The sequence below is a fragment of the Candoia aspera genome, chromosome 1 (assembly GCF_035149785.1).
Source record: "Candoia aspera isolate rCanAsp1 chromosome 1, rCanAsp1.hap2, whole genome shotgun sequence".
NCBI lineage: Eukaryota > Metazoa > Chordata > Lepidosauria > Squamata > Boidae > Candoia > Candoia aspera.
This window is the reverse complement of record NC_086153.1, coordinates 87,372,606-87,392,882: the sequence shown is the minus strand read 5'-3', so window position 1 is coordinate 87,392,882 and position 20,277 is coordinate 87,372,606. Positions and strand designations below refer to the sequence as shown.

Genomic DNA, 20,277 nt, shown 5'->3' with positions numbered 1-20,277 from the left:
TATTGCTAATGCAGATGACTGTTTCAGTTATTTTCTGAACTTTTGCTGCTGCAGTACATTTTTAAAACTTTTTTGATGTTCATATAGTTGGGTGGGTGATACATTGACTTAATATTTTGTTTTAGAATTTGTTTTTAAGTTGAGTTGCACCTACTAGTATATATTGCTTGAGAACAATCATTGAGAGATGTTGATGTTAAACATAATTCAGATTGGCCTGTGGTTCCTGCCAATGTTGATTTGGTGCAGTACTTCGACATTTGTGATGAAATTGCATCATTGTGGTCTATCTCTGCTTTAGTTTCCCAGTTAGGGAAGTGCCAAGTCCTGCACTTCCCTGCTGATTTCTCAAAGTAAATGTACATTACATAGATCTTTTGCAACTCAGCAAAGGTTTATAATTGTTCACAATTTTCATTTTGCTCATTGCCTGACAATTTGCCCACATAGTTTTCATGCATTTGTCTTGAGTCTACCAAAGTGTTTAAGTCTCCTATGGTGATCTGTTTGTTGGCTGGTTGAGTTGTTGTAAAAACATTCAGTTTTGTCATAACCTTTGGAGAGGGGGAGCATAGCAATGGATAATGAGTAGTGGATGTTTCTGCCTTTTTTTTCAGTTTGAGGATTGCGGTCATGGGGAGAAGACTTGTAGTGGCTATGTTTTCCACTTGTTGGTTGACAACAATGAGTTACCTCTACCAACGTGATGTGGGCCTTTGCCTGTGCATGTGTGCATTTCATGACCATTATTATTCCACGGGTTGTATATTTTGATTGATTCACTTGTTTCACTTGGGCCAGTGATGCCATAGTTGATTTTTGTGAATTCTTCCATGAGATAGTTTTTGTGTGTGGCCTTGAATCTGTTCCTAAGATTGTAGGAGAGAATCCGGAATTTGATCATGGGCAACCCATTGAATCTGTCTTTTTGTTCTATAAGTCTGTTGGAATGCTCCTTTGGCTCACCCTTTGGACTCTCTGTTGGTTCTTTTAGCATTGTAGATGGGTTTCCCCCTGTGAAGGTTGCTAGACCTAGAGGAGTTGCAACTTTAAAATTTCTCTGTCTTGGTTTGTCCTTTGCAATAGAGAGTTTTCAAGTGATAGTGGTGGGAAACACCCTTTGGCAAGATTTAGACATGAGGAAAATCAAACAGCTGCCAGCATCACAAAAAACTAAGTGTAGACCATCTATAATAAATTTAAGATTCATAATTCCTGAAGTTGACTTTTCATTATTCAGAATATCTCTAGAGAATTTTAAATATTTTTACATCTGTATTGTGCTTTATATTAAAATCAATAAGCATTAAAATCAGGTTTCCAGAAATTTTGGATAGCTCTTATTGTTATGTAAAAAGCCAAGGTCACCAGAACAGTGCCCATCCCCCAATGGAGACTTGTCCCTAAGTTTACTTTGCTTCTGAAACAGAATGGTCAGGGATTATCTTCTGCACTTCCCAATGACAGGTTTGCAACAGAAAAGGATGTTAAGAATTTTACACCATGCAACAAGTTTCATCTCCTTTCCAACTCCAACTGGAAGCTTGCTTTGGCTTTCATATGAAGGACATAGCCAACATGTCTCCAGCCCTAATCCAGATTGGGTTCTTTTCCATGTGAAATATATGCAGACGTCCTCAGAATTTTGTTAGCAGGAGTAGTGAAATTTTGAATTTGGTTGGATCATACATAGAATTTATCTTTCTGTTCTTCAATAACTGCTCATTTTAATATTAATAATTCATTTTTTAAAAACTGCTGTATTTAGACTGTATATAACAATTTATATTCTTGGGGTTTTAAGGACTAGTTATATATAACATTAGAGTCTTCATAATAACATTTAAAGAGAAAATACATTTCCTAAAGTGGGTTTTTTAAATTTTTTAATTTGGCAATGAACCACTTAAAATAATTGTTCCCTGTATCCTGTCATTAAAAATGAAGAAGGTGGCAGAGGGGTGGTAGATGGTGAAGAAGCTGCTTTGTCTATTAACATCCGGCCCAATGTGTTGACAGAGTGGGAAACACAGTATGTACTGCATTTAGTGTGTTATCAGTGCCCTCATTGACTATCATGGACAACGAAGTTATTGCAGACACTCTATACAAGTTACCTGTAATTGTAATTGTCATGATATATTAGATATGGTTATAAAAAATCACATCATAATTCAGTAATTAAGTGCCAAAATTGGGTGGCATAATTAATATACAGAATAGGATCAGTATACAGAATAGTCTTGACACACCTATTTTATTTTAAACTCCCATCCACAGGCCAAAAAGAAATGGATCCAAAATGCTGGGCCCATTCCATCTGGTGACATTACTTCCATATGCCCTGTGGCCCTCAGAATATCTCCTTCCAAAATAAAAGGGTGATTCAGAGCCACAGAAAATTTACCAATCCTGCATTAAAAAGTCAGCTATTAGGATTTGCTGTAGAAATAATAATGCTTAGATCAGTTCAGTAAATTAGCCCTGACTAAAGTCCCACTAAATTCAGTTAGTATGGTCCAGATATGTCTAAATAAGAATTCAACCATTTTTTGTTTTAATTAATGTTGCATACAGCATTTCTTTGAAGATCCAGAAGGAAAAATCGAACTTCCGTCTTCACTGAAAGTGAGTTCCTGGAAAAGGCCTCAAGAAATTTTAATCAATAAGGTAAAGAGTACTTAGTTTCTGATTATCTATTTAAAATATTGATTTCCTTTTTAAAAATGTTTATTTTTTAACTTGGATAATGTACAATAATTGGAATAGAGAATTGGAGTATCCTTTATTGCAAAACCAGTGATTTCTAGAAATGTGAAATATGTTTCTTGTAATCTAAAAGCTCATATTGAGCTCCTCAACAGATGTTTACAAAAGGTTGGTTCTTATCTTTTTTGTGTTGGAGATGCAATAAATTTGAAGGAGCTTTAGTGTATATGATTGAGGCACGTCCATTTAGATAAGTCCTTAGTTATTGGAGATTGATACTGTGCTGGATCCAGTTCTTGGAAGGAAATTAAAACCCAAAGAAATAAGACTCAAAGAAATATGATACTAAATTGTATTCCAAAACTTTGGAAGTTGTCTATATATGAAAATGTATGTATATATTATGCCTGGATGGTAGCAAAAAAGTTATTCTGTATTTTTTGAAATATATACAGTATGTTTACCAGATTTTAAAGCTTGTTTTAATAAAATAAGTTAGCTTTCAGCCCTTGAGATGGCCTTGCATTGATGGAGAGACAAGGTCAGACTATATAATCCTACATAGTCCATGTTTAACTCATTATTTGAAACTGCTTTAATCAGAATTCATCTTTTGGATTGGAATAATAGAGCACCAGTGATTGGGAGAAATCACTATCGCCAATAGACAACAAAGTGCTCATGTTATCTGCCTAGGAGGACAAGCAATGATGCACAAAGATACACTATATCCTTGGATAGAACTCAATTACCCCTAAATTCAAGCATCCATCAAATTAGAAATCTACATCCAAAATATGGGTGTGATTCCTTCAGGGCTGCAACTAGAGGGGAGCAACCGGGGCATGTGCCATGGGCGTCGCACTGGTGGGGCGCCAAAATGAGTGCTCGGGGGCGCCAAAATGGGCACGGAATCCATGTTTGCCCCGGGTGACACAGACCCTAGTTGTGGCCCTGGATTCCTTGTCTTCTACACCTGTATAATATTGATGGTAAAATCAAAGTATACATATCAACTTATCTTACCACTGACCTTCCACACAGCCAAAGTTTTACAAAGGAATTATCTTCAAACACATTGACTTAAAGCTTAAATATATATTGTTTGACCACAAATCAGCTGTAAAATGAACCAATAATCAAAATAGATTGTTTGCTTGGTAGATCATCAATACATTTGATGCAGTGTATTTATAAATTGTAGTGCTGTAGTCTTCTCTACATACTCAAAATGTAAAATCCAATTCATTCATTTGAGTGATAGATCAGCTTTTCGTTCTATACCTTCAGTCTACTCTGGAGGTTCTGCTCAGCCTGCTACAAATTTACAACTTCTGTTATGTATTTTAATGAAGATTCTAAACAATATTTACTTTGAAAAATAATGTTACAACAGTTTGATAACTGTTTTGCTTGAGAAAAGAATAGTCTTTTTTTTCAGTGAAAGTTTAAAGAAACAACTGAAATCAGATATTTCAAAAATTTGGCCAGGTTTTTTTCCCTCCAATAGTTTATATATTTATTCCATTGTCGTCATTGCTCAGAGGTTTTGGAGGCTTTTGAAGTTCTCCTCAGAGTATAAGAACAAGGGGAAAAAAAGAATATGTCAACCATGAAGACAATACCCCTTTTGTAATTTTTTGTCCATATATATATTAACAGTATTCTTGATACCTGATTTATTACCAACTTAGTATACCATTGTTCAACATACTTTATTAATCAGTGTACAAGTCTTTTGAGATACGCTTTGATGTATAATTTTGAGCTATGAAATATATAAACTTTCCTTCTAATATTATTAATAATTGATTTATATTTTAATAAAATAATTAAATTTCTTATTACTTTAGGTTCCTGTAGTAGTAAAAAATGAAAATTGGTTTGATCTCTTTTCACCAAATGAACATTTAATGGGCAGTGAGGTATGGAACAAACATTCCTTTATAGAAATAAAGCATATTAAATGTATAGTTAAATGAAAGAAATAATTTGCTGTTACAAAAGTATGTAAGTGCCTTTGATCTGAAAAAACAAGCAAGTCCAGTCCTGTCATGCAACACAGTGAACTGATTTACTTAAGTGGCACCATGCAGAGAGCGATAAAGACAGGATTAGACCCTACATCAGGCAACAAAATTTTGGGTCATTACTTGAAAACAGTGTAAATGAACATTCATTGTGTGATGGCATACTTAGTGTAAACTTATGAAAAGTCTGTTTAAAACTATTTAGTTAAAATGTGTGTTTTCATTAGGAAATTGAAACAGGCTTTAGAATAGGAATGTTCTAGGATTTTGTTCATTTCACATTTTTAAGCAAACTACAGGATTCATACTTTTACATGCAGTATGAAGATAGGAACTTTATTAAATACATTCATGCTTAATTGAAAATCTTTGAAAATTTCAAAATAATTGGGCAAATAATAGGGCATATCAGGCCTATTTTCACATAAGACATGTGAAAATGATGTTAACCAGAAATAGTCAAATATCTATTCTGAATGTTTGGATAAAATCAAATTACTCAGTGGAGCTTGTTTCTTATGCTATATCTATAATCCACATCTGATAACTAAATTACAATATAGGCACAACTCATTTAAGGTAACAGTCATAAAGATGAAAACACACATATTTGTGTATAACTACAGCTCACAAATGCCCCCCAAAAGCAATATTTTACCACTAAATTGAAAACGTGTGATACGATTTCTATTGAAATAACCTTGCTAGAAGCTAGAAATGAATATCATTATCTAAACACTTTATATTGCATATCAGAACTGCTTCTTATGAAACTCAGTGAAGATTGTGTTTAAATCAATCAATTTTTATTTTATAGCCAGATTATGTTTAAAGCTATGGCTCCCATCCAGCCTGTATGAGTTACCTTCTCCTCTTTCTTATAGGGGTTAGTAGCATTTATTTCCAATTTTAAGGAAACTACATTTCCATTGATGTCCAAAGTTAGGGAACTGTGATTTGTTTAAACAGTTAATTAACAAACTCTAGGATTGGATTTTGGTTTGTTATTATCTATGTTTGAACAAATCACAGTCTCCCAAGTTTAGACATCAGAGGGTAATAATTTTTGTTTAAAATTTGAAGTGGAAGTGGAAGCTTGTATTTTTTTTTTCCCCTCTCATGGCCATGAGAAAGGTTTGATGGAAGATCATATCAGCCATCTGCAAGTTCATGCATGTGCAGATACAAATTTAGTACAGGCATTCTAAATAGATGTTAATGGCCTAAGACATTTCCAAAATGATATTTCTCAGCAAATTCTGTATAAATGAATTCATGAATAAAATGATGACAGAAAGGCCTAGTAGTAGTAAATTTGATGTTTGATCAGGGAGTAGAACATTATGCCCCACCATATGATGTTTGTAAAACAGTCAGATGTTGTTGTTTATTTGTTTAGTCGCTTCTGACTCTTCGTGACTTCATGCACCAGCCCACGCCAGAGCTTCCTGTCAGTTGACAACACCCCCAGCTCCCCCAGGAACGAGTCCGTCACCTCTAGAATATCATCCATCCACCTTGCCCTTGGTCGGCCCCTCTTCCTTTTGCCCTCCACTCTCCCTAGCATCAGCATCTTCTCCAGGGTGTCCTGTCTTCTCATTATGTGGCCAAAGTATTTCAAAGTATTTGCCTTTAATATCATTCCCTCAAGTGAGCAGTCTGGCTTGATTTCCTGGAGGATGGACTGGTTTGATCTTCTGGCAGTCCAAGGCACTCTCAGAATTTTCCTCCAACACCACAGTTCAAAAGCATCTATCTTCCTTCTCTCAGCCTTCTTTTTGGTCCAGCTCTCGCAGCCATATGTTACTACGGGGAACACCATTGCTTTAACTACGCAGACCTTTGTTGTCAGTGTGATGTCTCTGCTCTTAACTATTTTATCGAGATTTGTCATTGCTCTTCTCCCAAGGATTAAACGTCTTCTGATTTCCTGACTGCAGTCAGCATCTGCAGTAATCTTTGCACCTAGGAATACAAAGTCTTTCACTGCTTCTACATTTTCTCCCTCTATTTGCCAGTTATCAATCAAGCTGGTTGCCTTAATCTTGGTTTTTTTGAGGTTTAGCTGCAAGCCAGCTTTTGCACTTTCTTCTTTCACCTTCATCATGAGGCTCCTCAGTTCCTCTTCACTTTCAGCCATCAAAGTGGTATTATCTGCATATCTGAGATTGTTAATGTTTCTTCCAGCGATTTTAACTCCAGCCTTGGATTCCTCAAGCCCAGCATGTCGCATGATGTGTTCTGCGTACAAGTTGAATAGGTAGGGTGAGAGTATACAGCCCTGCCGTACTCGTTTCCCAATCTTAAACCAGTCCGTCATTCCGTGGTCTGTTCTTACTGTTGCTACTTGGTCATTATACAGATTCTTCAGGAGGCATACAAGATGACTTGGTATCCCCATACCACTAAGAACTTGCCACAATTTGTTATGGTCCACACAGTCAAAGGCTTTAGAATAGTCAATAAAACAGAACTAGATGTTTTTCTGAAACTCCCTGGCTTTTTCCATTATCCAGCAGATATTGGCAATTTGGTCCCTAGTTCCTCTGCCTTTTCTAAACCTAGCTTGTACATCTGGCAATTCTCGCTCCATGAATTGCTGAAGTCTACCTTGCAGGATCTTGAGCATTACCTTACTGGCATGTGAAATGAGTGCCACTGTTCGATAGTTTGAACATTCTTTAGTGTTCCCCTTTTTTTTAATGGGGATATAAGTTGATTTTTTCCAGTCTGATGGCCATTCTTGTGTTTTCCAAATTTGCTGGCATATAGCATGCATTACCTTGACAGCATCATCTTGCAAGATTTTGAACAGTTCAGCTGGGATGCCGTCATCTCCTGCTGCCTTGTTATTAGCAATGCTTCTTAAGGCCCATTCAACCTCACTCTTCAGGATGTCTGGCTCTAGCTCACTGACCACACCGTCAAAGCTATCCCCGATATTGTTATCCTTCCTATACAGGTCTTCTGTATATTCTTGCCACCTTTTCTTGATCTCTTCTTCTTCTGTTAGGTCCTTGCCATCTTTGTTTTTGATCATACCCATTTTGGCCTGGAATTTACCTCCAGTGTTTCTAATTTTCTGGAAGAGGTCTCTTGTCCTTCCTATTCTATTGTCTTCTTCCACTTCCGCGCATTGCTTGTTTAAAAATAATTCCTTATCTCTTCTGGCTAACCTCTGGAATTTTGCATTTAATTGGGCATATCTCCCCCTATCACTGTTGCCTTTTGCTTTCCTTCTTTCTTGGGCTACTTCTAGTGTCTCAGCAGACAGCCATTTTGCCTTCTTGGTTTTCTCTTTCTTTGGGATGTATTTTGTTGCTGCCTCCTGAACAATGTTGCGAACTTCTGTCCAGAGTTCTTCCGGGACCCTATCTACTAAGTCCAATCCCTTAAATCGATTCTTCACCTCCGCTGCATATTCCTTAGGAATATTAGTGAGCTCATACCTAGCTGATCTGTGAGTCTTCCCTAATCTCTTTAGTCTGATCCTAAATTGTGCAAGAAGAAGTTCGTGATCGGAACTACAGTCAGCTCCAGGTCTTGTTTTTACCGACTGTATTGATGTCCGCCACCTTTGGCTGCAAAGGATGTTGTCAATCTGATTTCGGTGTTGTCCATCTGGTGAAGTCCATGTATAAAGCCGTCTCTTAGGTTGTTGGAAGAGAGTGTTCGTTATGCAGAGTGAGTTGTCTTGGCAAAATTCTATCAGCCTATGTCCTGCTTCGTTTTGTTCTCCCAGGCCATGCTTACCTGTAATTCCAAGTGTCATTTGACTGCCCACCTTAGCATTCCAGTCTCCTGTGATGAAAATAACGTCTCTTTTAGGCATATTGTCCAGTAGGTGCTGCAGATCCTCATAGAACTGCTCTACTTCAGCTTCTTCAGCACCTGTGGTTGGGGCGTATATTTGGATTACTGTGTTGTTAGATGGCTTGCCCTGAATTCGAATTGAGATCATTCTATCATTTTTTGGATTGTATCCAAGCACTGCTTTAGCCACTTTACTATTAATTATGAAGGCTACTCCATTTCTTCTGTGGTCCTCTTGTCCACCGTAGTAGATCTGGTGGTCATTTGATGTGAAGTGGCCCATTCCAGTCCATTTCAGTTCACTGATGCCCAAAATGTCTATCTTTAATCTTGACATCTCACCAATAACCACATCCAATTTGCCCTGGCTCATAGATCTTACATTCCAGGTTCCAATGGCGTGTTGATCCTTAGAACATCGGATTTGCCGTTCACCACCAGCACCGTCGGCCGCTAGCCATCCTTCGGCTTTGAGCTAGCTGCGTCATCACGTCTGGGGCTAGTTGAACTCATCCTCTGTTCCTCCCCAGTAGCATTTTGACCATCTTCCGACCTGGGGGTCTCATCTTCCGATGGTATACCGACATATCTCTGGTTGTACTGATCCATTTAGTTTTCATGGCAAGAATACTGGGGTGGGTTGCCATTACCTTCCCCAGGGATCGCATTTTGTCTGACCTCTCTGTCATGACCTTCCCGTCTTGGGTGGCCCTTCACGGTTTAGCTCATGGCATAATTGAGGTGCTCAAGCTCCAGCACCACGACAAGGTAACGATCCTTTGCTGAAGAAAACAGTCAGATACACAGAGTTTAAAAGGGTTTGTTCCTTCCTTATGAGCTGGTACAGAAAATGATTAGATGGAGTTGCTCATCATATTAATATTAACTTAAAGACTGACTGTTAACCAGCCAGTTTTCCATTTTTAAAATTTCACTGCGTTTATTCTTCAGCAACTTTAAGATTAAGGCAAACCTGAGAAATCAAGCATGATAGGATTAAGATAGGCAGAGGATTTGGTTGTACAAGTAAGACTGAAGTTGAGAGAGAGAAAAGATGGAGTTTTCTTTTATATATAATGTTAAGCACATTGGCCATTATACCATCTACCAGAATAGTATATACAGCCTGTCTTCCCCTAAGCTCTCAAAGAGATATGGATGTTACATTATGTCATGTCTCCATATACAGGGTTTTACATGGCTTCCACTTCCTTCTCGGATAGGAAAATTTCTCTATTTTTACCCAGTGTATTCCTGTGTGGTGTTTTCAGTTACATTGACACCAGGAGGCACTACTTGACCAGTTCTGTCCTATTTCTGTCTTATTGTTCTGTGGGATTCAAACCTTTGCACTTTAGATGACTATACATGGTGTATTATTTATTTATTTATTTATTTTATTAAACAGATTTATAAGGCTACCCAACTCACACATGGTGACTCCAGGAGGCTTACAGAATTAATTAGCTTTAGAAGCTATTCAGGTCAGCAGTATTGCAGGAAGGGATATATATATATATATATGGAATGAATGAATGAATGAATATATATATATATATATATATTCATTCATTCATTCATTCATTCCATCAGAACAGTACATATAGTCCACTTTCATTTATTCATAAGAAGAATTTAAATGTTCTTCATTCTTACCAGAGCTCAGCTAACTTTTCTTATTTCCTATATGCCCTCTCCACATCTGGCTTCAGTTGATGAGATGGATAATAAGTGAAATATACGCAGTTTGGAAATTATACAATACAACTGCTTTAAATGTTGAAGCTAAAACTAATGCTAATGAAGTAGCTCCAGTTTTGTGGAAGCCATGGGAACATATCTATTCATTATGCAAAGCAATCAAGGGACACATGCCGTTGTATAATAGCTATGGAAAATATGTGGTAAAACTCTTCTGGATGGTAAGTAGTCATCTATCTGTGTATTATATATCAGCTTTTTCTACAGTTTGTTAAATGAATTTTATTGAACTTTTTTTTTAACTACTAATAGAAAAGGAACATTTGGTAATAGTGACTGCTATTAAGAAATTATATTACTGTTTAACTGTTATTGTACATCTTACTGGGTATCTCTTATTGCATAAGAGCTGAACTTAATGCACAAAGCCTTTATATCATTACATGTTTGTATAATCCCAAGAACTGAATTTCAAAATGCAAAGAAGTCTAGATATACTTCATATATTTTAGGTATGATTGCTTGACTTCGATCACTTTACAGTAAACGTTAAATACATGCACTTTTAAATGCATGTATTTAAGATTAGAGCTGTGTAAGGTTGTGCTCAGAGCACTGAGGTGACCACACCTCAGATGCGTGGCACAGCTGCTTTGTGTGTTTGAAAAGGCTTTCATGAAGCATTTGTCCCTTCTGAATGTTTTGCATAGCTCTGCTAAAAGTGTTTGCTATAATGCATCAGAGCCATACACATTTACAGTATCCGTTTCAGGAAATCATGAGTAGTCCAGTAGTCTATTATCCCATACCCCTGTAATCAGAAAGATGCTTATAGCACAATCACTAGGAAAAAAAAACAACCATCACAGATACATTCAGTATAAAATCATAGAGTCTCTTAAAGTAGCCTTCGAAGTACAGCCTCCTTATTTTAGTCCCCCTTAACTGTTTTAAAATGAACAGTTATTTTTCTTATGCTGTTTTTTTTTTGCGTCTACATTTGGCTTAGGGAAATGCCAAGCCTCTGTTTAACACAGCATTTCTCAACCTGGAGGAACCCTTGAAATAATTTTCAGGTCTCAGGGAACCCCTTCATAAAAATTATTGTATCTATAGCTATTTTTCACAAAAAAATATGAACACTTCACAATATAATTCAATTCTAACCTACACAATCCTCATTTTACGATGTACACAACAGCAAAGCAGCAATTGAGTCACAGTGCATAAAAATTCCCACCACTATGAGCGCTAGCGAAGTTCAGAAAACGATGCTTATTTTTCCTTTAGTCATGATCTCTTGCAGATCCCTGGGATTCTCTGGAGCCCTGGTTAAGAAAAGCTTGTTTAACATGTGGCAGTGCATGAATATAGTAAATACAGATTCAAGTATTATCTCTTGCCACTGAAACATGTTTGTGGAAATAATTTTGCTGTAAAAAATAGTCTCTTACTGGCAAAAAATAAAGGGAGAGGCTAAGTGGAAATTGTCACAATATCAGTAAGGTGGTAAAAAAAGCCAGCATTGGGTCAGTTGAATAATGTTCATTAGTTGCATTGGGCACTCTTGGTAATTTTCCAGATACTTCCTTCTAGCATACATACAAGTACCCAACCAATCATCCTGTGCTTTGGTTACCCATCATTACCTTCCCTTTGTCTCCTTGACTGTGTTCAGTCAAATTAATCCATACTGATTAATCCACACTGCCCCTGTGCATTTCAGTTTAGTAAAAAATGATGATAAGCTATTGGCTTGTTATGCTTTATAGCAAGAGAATGTGCTGGCTAGTCATTTTAATTCTAAAAACATATTTTGCCTTGGCAAAAGCCACATGAATGTTGACAGTTGAGAAATAGCTCATCAGTATTCTCCTGCAGATGATTTTTAAATTACTAGCTGTATTGTACATCTGTTTTGTAGACAGATTTCACTGAACTTTCATACTGTTCTTTCTATTTAGTAAAATTATGAATGTCAAACTTTGGGAAGGTCACACAAATTTTTATAGTGACACTATTTCTCATTACTACCCCATAATATTTAATTTCTTTTTTTGTAGGGAAGTTGGAGAAAGATTATTGTGGATGACAGTATACCTTTCAGTGAAGACAATTACATGCTGCTTCCAGCTACAACATGTGACATTGAACTTTGGCCACTGATATTATCCAAAGCCATAATTAAACTAGCAAACAATGAGTATGTTTTGCAAGCTTCCTTCTGTCTGTTTTGAGATAAAAAAGAAGCAAAGCCAGAACCTAATACAGAGAGGATGCTTGTTTGTTCTGAATTAATCACCCAATTATCTTTTTGAACCTTTTGTTAAACAATGGAAGCTTCCCAGCTGCAAGAGAAGGCAGTATATATTAGTACTACTGAACAAAAACATCGAAGTTTTAGGGGGTCTCTTCTGATTTTCTAATCTCTTATTCATACATATTTGGAGGACCCCTCAAATATTAGCAGTAAATTTTTGCAATGCATAGGATGATATAGGAAGAAAGAAGTAGAAAACCTCATTCTGTTTGTGTAGCTCCAGTTGCAGTTTAAATTTCAAACCTCCTTCTGTTTGGGAGGAATGGCTTCTAGAGGCATTGTTTATCAAATAAAAGAGAACTAAAACAATGCTAGTATGTGTTATAGTTATATCTTTAAGTCAAATTGTGCTAGCTATTGTAGAGCTTTATAACAACTATGGAACCCTAAAAATGTAAAAGGGACCAATGAAAAATAGCTGTTACAGCTGCAATGTTATGGTTCCATATTGTCAGGAATTGACATGTATGCCTACTTTGAAAAAAATCTATTTTACATACTAGCATATTTATTTATATGTATCTTTGAAGCACACCTCATATGCCAAAAAGAATATGAATCTGCTGTTTTACTATAAGTGATAGATTAGGCCATCTCCTAGGAGCTTTTCACAACTACATCTATGTGCAAAGTTATAACATGTTATAATTTTAGGAGTAAAGTTCTTGGTCCGTTTTTTCTATTCTGATTTCTTTAGACCTATGAGAATTTGAGTTGTTCAACAATATATCTGTGTGATATGTTAGAAGATAAGAAAGATTATGGATCTTTACTGTTTATAACTACAGTACACAGCAAATACATTTCTGCTGGTTGTATGGAAATAAAACACTCTGGCAGTGAAGACTGTATATGAGATATGGAAAACTGAGGTTGCCACAGAACATGAAGAGATACAGATAATCAGAAGAGAATATTTATATATTTATAGTCATATTTTTATTTTTCATAGTATAAATGAGACTGGAAAAAGAGAACTAGGAGAATTTACAATTCTGCATGCACTTACTGGATGGATACCAGAAATTATTCCTCTCCAGTAAGTTCTACTTTTGTAACATAACCTTTTTAATTATTCTTTGCATGTGCTGTATTCTGTACTTATTTTATACTTGGATCATCTGGCCTTTGGGTAAAAATACCATGATCTATCTATCTATCTATCTATCTATCTATCTATCTATCTATCTATCTATCTATCTATTTTATAAGATTTCTATTACCGTCCATCTCCCCCTCAAGGAGGGGCTCTGGGCTGTTTACAATAAAAATAAAATTTAAAATTCAGAAGAAACTATAAATCATACATTAAATATTAATATTAATGGAAGGTAAAAATATAAAATGCAATAAAATCCAGATGGCACTAAGGTTCTACTTCAGTCTGTGAATATATAAGGCACTAGCCATCTCCAAGAATTACTGTTCCCCTCCCCGCCCCAGGCGTGCTGACAGAACCAGGTCTTCAGTTTTTTACAAAAGTCCTGGAGAGAGGGGGCTTACCTCACCTCTGGGGGAAGAAGGTTCCAGAGGGCGGGAGCTACTGCAGAGAAGGCCCACTTACTGGGCCCCACCAGATGGAATTCTCTTACAGACGGGGTCTGTAACGTGCCCTCTTTGCATGACCAGGTGGGACAGGTCAGTGTAATGGTGATGAGACGGTCCCTCAGGTAACCTGGCCCCATGCCATGTAGGACTTTAAAGGTGATAACCAACACCTTGATTTGGACCTGGAAGCAGACTGGAACCCAATGCAGCTTGCACAGCAAAGGTGTTATGTGTGCTGATCTTGGGGCACCTAGAATTGCCTGCGTGACCACATTCTGGACCAGTTGTAGCCTCCGAATACTCTTTAAGGGTAGCCCCATGTAGAGTGCATTCAATAGTCTATATGGGAGATGACCAGGGCATGAATGACCGTTTGAAGGGCCTCTTGATCCAGGAAAGGACGTAACTGGCGCACAATATGAAGTTGAGCAAAGGCCCTCCTGGCCACGACTGCCACCTACTCTTCGAGCAGGAGTTGTGAGTCCAGGAGGACCCCCAGATTACACACCAGGTCTATATGGGGCACTGCAACCCCATCCAGAACTAAAGATGGTAATTTCCTGGATACCAAGGAGCCATTAATCCACAGCCACTCCATCTTACCAGGGTTCAGCTGAAGCCTGCTGTTCCCCAGGCCCCCACAGCCTGCAGGCACTTAGAGAGGGTGGTCACGGTATCACTTACTTCACCCAGGATGGAGAAGTATAATTGAGTATCATCAGCATATTAATGATACCTCATCCTGTGGGGACGGATGATCTCACCCAGCGGTTTCATGTAGATGTTAAAAAGGAGCGGAGAGAGTACCAAACCCTGCAGCACCCCACAAAGGAGGGGTCGAGGGCCAGATCTCTCACTCCCTATCAACACTGATTGTGACGCCCTGGAGGACAGAGGTGAACCAGCGCAGAACTACGCCTTCCACGCCCAACTCCCTCAGTTGTCCCAAAAGGATACCATGGCCGATGGTATCGAAAGCTGCTGAGGTCAAGGAGAGCCAGGATGGATGCACTGCCCCCATCCCACTCCTGCCAGAGATCATCCATAAGTGTGACCAATGCTGTTTCCATCCCATATCCAGGCCTGAAACCTGACTGGAAGGGGTCTAGATAATCCGTTTCATCCAGAATCCTCTGGAGCTGCAACACCACCACTTTCTCAACCACTTTCCTCAGAAAGGGTAGGTGGGAGACTGGATGAAAATTGTCCAGTACAGTAGGGTCCAGAGATGGTTTCTTGAGGAGGGGGTGCATCAGTGCTTCCTTAAATGCAGCTGGAAATACTCTCTCAAGGATGTATTTACTATTCTCTGGACCCAACCACATGTCATCTCCTGAGCTGCCTTCACCATCCAGGAGGGACATGGATCTAGTTGGCAGGTGGTGGCATTTACAGTCTGGAGAATCCTGTCCACTTCCTTGGGCCCAACAGGATCAAACTGTTCTGAGATAACTGGGCAAGTACGTTCCCCAGGCATCTTCACAGACCGTGTCTCATGCTTGGAGTCCACTTGGAATGGATCTGAGCGATTTTACCTGCAGATGCCCAGAAAACTGCTTTGCAGTGCCCTGTAAAGGATCAGGTGATCTTGAACAGGGCTGCCAGGCAGCATTCTGCGGATGCAATAAAAGCAGAGAAATACTAACATTTCACTGCTCTTACCGCCACAAGGTAGGTCTTAACAGTGGCTCTAGCTTGTGTTTGGTCTGGTTCAGACTATGTCTTCCTCCAGCGGTGCTTTGGACATCTCTTAATCCTCTTCAGAACCCTTAGCTCCTCCATAAACCATGGGGAGTGTCAGTTCGGTGGGACGAGAGGTCACACAGGCAGTGATGTATGGCAGTGTATTTTCATAGTTTCCATTGGTTGGGTTGTAGTGGGTTGGGTGGTGAGGCACTTTTTGATAAAGTTGAGCGGGTATCCATTTTGTTGGAGGATGCTGTACAGATGATCTTTTTCTTTTTTCTGGTGTTCTGGGTTGCTGTACAATGGAAACTATGAAAAGGATAACATTGTCATACATCAGAAACATCTCAGAAACCACCAACAGACTGTTACAACCACATGGCATCACCATAGCACATAAACCAACTAAAACTCTTCAAAACGTATTAAGCAACCCAAAAGACCCAATAGCCCAAGAAGAAAAAACAGGTGTTATCTACAACATACAGTGTAAGGACTGGAACAGCCACTATGGAGGACAGACAGGCAGAAGACTAGCAGAGCGCATCCATGAACACCAACTAGCAGTCAGAAGACACAATGAGAACTCAATCTCGCAACACATGAACAGACTCAACCATAGTTTCAACTGGGAAACTGTGAGCATCCTAAACCAAGCCAAATCCAAAAACACCAGAGAATTCCTGGAAGACTGGCACTGAGACAAAGCAGCCATCAACAGACACATAGAGGTAAACATTTTGCATACCATTCAAAAGAGACAATAGAAAAGCCGAAAGACCAGTACACTCCCTTCCCAGCAATCAACATCCAGATATGCAAAAACCAACACTAGGATTAACACCAGATGAACCATCAAACAGCACAATACACCCTAATCAAGGAACTATGAACTCAGGCAATCAACCAAGCAGCAAACAACACCCAATCAAACTCCCAAGGAGAGAACAACACCCCTACCAACACAAGCAGGGCAAGCCACGGTATATAAACTGAGAGCAAGGCCCACTCCCTCTTTGTACTGAAGATGTTGTCTAGTCTGGCAATGAAACGTCTGCAAGAAAACAACAAGGCTCAGAGAGCAACAAGGACCCCACAGTTCAGCCCTGAGCTACAAATACTCTCTTTGATTGGTACAGTGTGTTTTATTATTTTATTCTATCTTATTTTCATATTGTGATGTTTTTAACACTTGTTAGCCAACTGGGGTCAGTTGGAAGATGGGTGACCATATAAAATGAATGAATGAATGAATGAATCCTTTAGAACAAAGACAACTTAGATGAAAGACCATATTTTTAATTTAAGTTTCTCATATTTTTGAAGATTGTAATCTAAGTTGCTGAAGGTTTCTTTATGTGTTGCATCTTGAGTTATTTAAAATTAGAGAAGAATTATTGCTATCAAATTATTCTGAGTATGACTGACTGGATCCTGACTGTTTTTGTGTTTATCTTCTCTGGAGTGTAATGTAAAATTATCACGATTGCTTTTTATATATTATTTCAGCCAAAAGTATATTTTAAAAATTATTTCTGTACACATTTTATTTGTTAAAAGGTAAAGGTAAAGGTTTCCCTTGACATAAAGTCCAGTCGTGTCCGACTCTAGGGGGCGGTGCTCATCTCCGTTTCTAAGCCTTGGAGCCGGCGTTGTCCGTAAGGACCCGTCCATGGTCATGTGGCCGGCTAATGTATGTTTTGTCTATAACTGTATTTATATGTATATGAAAACTATATTTTATCCTATGTATTGCTCATTTTACATATGTCTGAATTTTAATCAGTTCCACTCATTTGATAGTTACACATTTAACCATTTTCTTAACTTTTAGCAAACTATAATGCTTTTCTTTTCTCAGTATTTAAAAACAGGTTTAACAGATTCCCCAAGATCAAAAAATCAAACTGCCAGGTGTACCATATATTTGCAGTAAATTAACAACAGGCATTATTTTTAAAATATAATTGTATTTATTATTTTTAAAGATCTGGATATTTGGATAAGATTTGGGAATTCATAAGAGACATTGTGCCAGAATTTAAGTTACCAGAAGAGTCACTTCCTGATCCCAAATTATCACTTCAAGATACAAAAAAAGATTTAAAAGGATCTGAGATAAAAAATGATACTATGCCTGTTATTAAGCAACAAGAAAAGCCAGAAAAATTTGAGAAAGCTGGGAAAGGTATGATTATACAAACTATAAATTATATGCTACCTTAAAGGATGGATTTTTAATCTAAATGAAATTTGGACATTGTAGGAGATTTGTGTTAGTCTACAATAGCCAAAAATCAGGAGGAATCTGGTAGCTCCTTTTCAGACTACCAGACTACGAAATTGGGACCCTCGTCTCATCCCAATTTAAATCTTACATCAGTTTAGCCACTCCATGCATCTGATCAAGTAAGCTGTAATTCACGAAAGTCTGTTTTTTAGTAAAATATGTTTGACTAAAAGAGTGCTACCAGACTCCTCCTGATAAATTGAATTTAAGGAATTCTAGAATATACAAATGAGTATAAGTGACTTTTAGAACATAAATATTATTATCTATGATTTGGATATTTGGATATTTTAGTTTTATGTAATAAAGGGACAGTAGGCCCAAAATGGATTGGGGATTTTCTATGGCATATAATTAAAACTTTGGCAGATCCTGGAACAAATAAATTGACTTTTATTCCTGTATAACAGACTACAACCAAAGAAATTATTTTGCTCTAACAAGCAGCATCATTTAGATGAGGAGATAATATGAAGCATTGGTTATTTTACATATATATTTTATTATATATGTAATATTATTACTAATCAACCCAAATCAATAAACTGCAGGATGAAGATTTCTTCACTGAAAGTTATATACTGTAATCTACCATGCTGCTTCAGTGTGGATTGGTAAGAAACGTTTTTCAATTTCCCAGTGTAGGGCTGAGAGGAAGAAACTGGCCTAAAGTCACCCATCTGGTTTCTATGCCTAAGGGAGGACTAGAACCTACATCTCCTTAGTCTTTCACTGTGTGTGTATGTGTGTAAAATAAAACACTGTTTCAAATATTGTATAATCTTATTATTAAATACATTTATAAAACACTTCCTATGCAGAAGCATCTCCAAGTAGTTTACAGAAAAAGCAGCACTAAAATAAATAATAAACAGTACATTTAAACAATGTAAGACAGTATTAAATAAAGCAATATATTCTTTAAAAAGGTGGAGACAGAGAAAAAGTGTTTTTAATATTCATACTAGAAAGGCCTGGGTGAAACCCTAAGTTTTCAACAGTTGCCTAACAGATGTTGTAGTAGGCACCTCCTAAATTTCAGGGATTTGAGGGTGTGCAGACCCAAACTCCCCAATTCCTGAATGCAAGAACCACCCAGCTGCATGTCTTGTTTTGATTCAGTCTCACTTTATTGTCTCTCATGGACCCCATTATTACATCCAAACACTGGGTTCGGAACATTCACACCCTGTTACATAGTAGAGCTGAGTATCATCTGCATATTGGTGACAACCTGCTCCAACATTTATCCCAGCAGATAAATGTTGCAGCAGTATAGACAAAATAGGCCATATGACATGCCATAGCATAGCTGTTGTCTGTAGAAGCACAGTCCCCCAGTACTATTATCTGTGACTGTTCCTACGTATAGAAGCAGGACCCATATAACAAAATGCCCATGATCCCAGACTCACAAAGACAGTCCAGAAGAATACCATGGTCATGCTGCCAAGGGATAAAACAGGAGCAAAAGAATTACACTCATCTTTCCAAGTCATTTATCAGGATCATCATGGCTGATTCTGTCCCTAAATCAAAACTGAATCAGATTGAAAAAGATCAAGATAATTAGTGTCCTCCAAGAATTCCAGCAGCTGTGCAGACACCAGCCTTTAAAGCATATCGCCCACAACAACATTGTATAAAATATTTTGATGCCCAATGAAATCTCATTTTTGCTGTTTGCCATCCTAGCTGGTGCCTTCTTATCCTTTTGTATTGCACCGTTTCTTTCCCATTTAAGAGCAGCTATTTAATATTTTGTTGAAGTACGATGCATACATTTAGCTTTAGAGAAAAAAGTCACTTGTTCTTGTTTCTGTCTGCACTAAAGATCTGCATATATGTGCACAAAGGTCATGTAAACTGCCAGCTGTGCTCTTTCCTAGAGAAAATTAATTTTACCATCCCCAGACATGACTGAATCAAAGCTAGAGTGAATTACTGCTACAATATAGAGTTTTCTTTGATAATTGTTTAGAAAATAGGACAGCAAAAATTTTGATTGAGGCAATTTTTTTAAAAAATAAGGGACTCTGCAGCTACATCATCAGTTACTTCCAATTTGTTTCTCACTCAAAAATATTTTTAGTTATCACTTTTAAAATTATTAAAGGGCTGGGACTTGGATGCTTGAACTGTATCCTTTTCCTTCATTTTTCTTTCTCACTCTATCTCTC

The 20,277-nt window shown here is 37.7% G+C and overlaps 1 protein-coding gene across 1 annotated transcript in view; it reads left to right on the top strand.

The window, feature by feature from the left end:
• ADGB (androglobin) overlaps positions 1-20,277 on the top strand; it is a 137,425-nt gene that overhangs the window by 11,076 nt on the left and 106,072 nt on the right. Inside the window, exons 3-8 of the mRNA XM_063308924.1 lie at positions 2,578-2,670; positions 4,563-4,634; positions 10,265-10,474; positions 12,317-12,456; positions 13,526-13,612; positions 17,796-17,995. Coding sequence (XP_063164994.1) covers positions 2,578-2,670; positions 4,563-4,634; positions 10,265-10,474; positions 12,317-12,456; positions 13,526-13,612; positions 17,796-17,995 — 802 coding nt within the window. The remainder of the gene's footprint in view (positions 1-2,577; positions 2,671-4,562; positions 4,635-10,264; positions 10,475-12,316; positions 12,457-13,525; positions 13,613-17,795; positions 17,996-20,277) is intronic.